Source organism: Nicotiana tabacum, chromosome 11 (assembly GCF_000715075.1).
Source record: "Nicotiana tabacum cultivar K326 chromosome 11, ASM71507v2, whole genome shotgun sequence".
Taxonomy (NCBI): domain Eukaryota; kingdom Viridiplantae; phylum Streptophyta; class Magnoliopsida; order Solanales; family Solanaceae; genus Nicotiana; species Nicotiana tabacum.
The window spans coordinates 103,154,109-103,157,133 of NC_134090.1; the positions used below are offsets into that span (position 1 = coordinate 103,154,109).

At 40.0% G+C, this 3,025-nt stretch overlaps 1 protein-coding gene across 1 annotated transcript; it reads left to right on the forward strand.

The window, feature by feature from the left end:
• The first annotated feature begins 545 nt into the window (after nt 1-545).
• LOC107811020 (uncharacterized) lies at nt 546-2,220 on the forward strand. The gene is made up of 4 exons (XM_016635856.1): nt 546-697; nt 790-1,066; nt 1,447-1,563; nt 1,798-2,220. Exons 1-4 carry the CDS (start codon nt 546-548, stop codon nt 2,218-2,220), a joined length of 969 nt encoding a protein of 322 aa, XP_016491342.1.
• The last annotated feature ends 805 nt before the right edge of the window (nt 2,221-3,025 follow it).

The window sequence follows — 3,025 nt, forward strand, 5'->3', positions numbered from 1 at the left end:
CGATGCAGGTATCATCTTTCCTATCTCTGACAGCAACTGGGTAAGCCCAGTGCAATGTGTGCCTAAAAAGGGAGGATGACTGTGGTAGAGAATGAGAAAAATAAGCTAATTCCTACTCGCACCGTGTCGGGGTGGAGAGTTTGTATTGATTACAGAAGGCTCAACAAAGCAACCCACAAGGACCACTTCTCACTTTCATTCATTGACCAAATGTTGGACAGATTGGCGGGACATGAATATTATTGCTTCCTTGATAGTTATTCAGGGTACAACCAGATTGTCATATACCCAGAGGACCAGGAGAAGACCACTTTTACTTGTCCTTATGGTACTTTCGCTTTCAAGCGAATGCCATTTGGTCTTTGTAATGCACCGACCACTTTCCAGAGGTGCATGATGGCTATTTTCACCGATATGGTGGAAAATTTGTGAAAGTTTTGATGGATGATTTTTCAGTCTTTTGGTCTTCTTATGATGAATGTTTGAAGAATTTGGGCAAGGTTTTAGCCCATTGTGAAGAAACAAATCTAGTGCTAAATTAGAAAATGTGCCATTTTATGGTACAAGAAGGCATCGTGTTGGGCCATAGAGTGTCAAGCAGTGGCATTGACGTTGATAAGCCGAAGGTGGAGGAAGTTGAAAAATTAGCTCCACCCATTTCTGTGAAGGGTGTCTGGAGTTTCTTGGGATATGCGGGGTTCTATAGACACTTTATTAACGATTTTTCAAAAATTGCTACTCTTTTGTGCAGGTTTCTTGAAAAGGATGTAACCTTCAATGTTGATGAAGCCTGCTTGAAGACATTCGAAGATCTCAGAAAAAGCTGGTGGCTGCCCCCATTATTGCGGCAATAGATTGGTCCTTACCATTTGAACTTATGTGCGATGCAAGTGATCATGCTATTGGGGCAGTGCTAGGCCAAATGAAGGACAAGATGATTTACTCCATATACTATGCGAGTAAGACTCTTGATGATGTACAGCTGAATTACACCACCACTGAAAAGGAGTTGTTGGCCATTGTGTGGGACTTTAAGAAATTTCTGGCATACTTGGTGGGAACAAAAGTGATAGTCCATATCGATCATGCAGCAATTAGGTATCTATTTACAAAAAAGGAATCCAAGGCTAGATTGATGCACTGGATTTTGTTATTGTAGGAGTTTGATGTAGAAATACGAGATCGAAAGGGCATAGAAAACCAAGTAGCTGACCATCTATCAAGGTTGGAAAATCATGACCACGTGGAGTAGGGTGGACAAATTAAGGAGGAATTCCCTGATGAGAAACTTTTTCCATCACCCAAGACCCTCCCACATGGTACGCGAATTATGTGAATTATCTTGTGAGTGGGGTACTTCCTCCTGAAATTGAATCTGAGGCAAGAAAGAGGTTTCTACATAATGTAAACTTCTACTATTGGGATGACCCATTCTTGTACAAACAGTGTGCTAATCAGTTGAAGAGGAGATGCATTCCAGAAAAGAATGTGGAATTAGTGTTGTATGATTGTCATGCATCACCTTATGGGGGCCATCATGCAGGCGATAGGAAAGCTTCAAAGGTGTTGCAATGTGGATTCTTTTGGAAAAAATTATTCAAGGATGCACATGCATCTGTTAAGAAGTGTGACTAGTGTCAAAGAACATGAACAATCACAAAGAGGCATGAAATGCCTTTGAATAATATCCTGGAGGTAGAGATTTTTTATGTGTGGGGGATAGACTTTATGGGACTGTTCCCATTATTCAGAGGAAACGAATACATATTGCTAGCAGTTGACTACGTGTCAAAATAGGTAGAAGCAATCAAATTGCAAACAAATGATGCCAAGGTGGTAGCTGCTTTTGTGAAGAAGAACATATTCTCGATGTTTGGGACTTCATGCGCTTTGATTAGTGATGAAGGGACACATTTCTGTATTTGGTTGCTGAATAACCTTTTAGCTAAATATGGGGTCCGCCATAGGGTTGCCACATCATATCATCTGCAAACAAGTGGACAAGTCGAGGTGTCCAACAGAGAAATAAATCAAATATTAGAGAAGACAATGAATGCGAATAGGAAGGATTGGGCTGCAAAGTTAGATGATGCCTTGTGGTCATATAGAACTACATACAAAACACCAATTGGGGAATCGCCGTATAAGCTTATTTATGGGAAGGCATGTTACTTGCCTGTCGAACTTGAACACAAGGCGTACTGGCCATTAAAAAGTTGAATATGGACTTTGAAGCCGCGAGCGAGAATTGACTCTTGCAGTTGAATAAGTTAGATGAGTTCAGGTTGCACTCTTATGAAAATGTTAAGCTTTACAAAGAAAACAAAAATATGGCATGACAAGCGTATCAAGCCACATCACTTCGAACCAGGTTAGCAGGTACTATTTTTCAATTCTAGGCTCAACTTGTTTCCCGGGAAGTTAAAATCAAGATGGTCAGGTCTATTTGAGATGGCGAGAGTCACTCCTTATGGTGAAATTGAGCTGCACGCTTTACATGGTGAAAGAAAATTTTTAGTGAATGGGCACAGAGCCAAGCACTATTGAGGAGGAATCATTAATCGTGAGAAGACCAAAATAGTACTCGCTAATGAGTAAGTGAGTCCCTGTATCATGCTGCGATGTTAAATCAGGTGCTTGTTGGGAGGCAACCTAATTTTTATTGCTTTCATAGTTTAGTTTTTAAGTTTTCAGTTAGAGTATACTAGAGTTTTTATTTTCTTTGTAGACATAGAAATTATAGGTATAATAGTGTGGGGCATGTAAATTGGATATATAAGTACTCGGGGGATCGAGATATTATTTTTTAAAAAATTATCGAACCAGCGCCCCACACTGCTTGGGGCGCAATTTTACAGAATGGTCGAAGTCCCCCCAATGTCAAGCTTGGCATGGGGTGGTAGGCTGGGGGTTGCAGGTAAGTATTACATTTTTTTTATTTTTTGTTTTGTTTTTGTTTATTAGGTTAATACCCATAACAAAAAAAACCCCGACACATATACCCATATATCCTAATATTAAACCC

Bases quoted from the DNA above. Each gene is read 5' to 3' on its own strand.
- LOC107811020 (XM_016635856.1), top strand. From the start codon at position 546: ATGTGCCATTTTATGGTACAAGAAGGCATCGTGTTGGGCCATAGAGTG. The intron at 698-789 runs GTTCTATAGACA...ATGTTGATGAAG, and splicing joins AGTTTCTTGGGATATGCGGG to CCTGCTTGAAGACATTCGAA. The intron at 1,564-1,797 runs GTGTTGCAATGT...GTGTCAAAATAG, and splicing joins GCGATAGGAAAGCTTCAAAG to GTAGAAGCAATCAAATTGCA.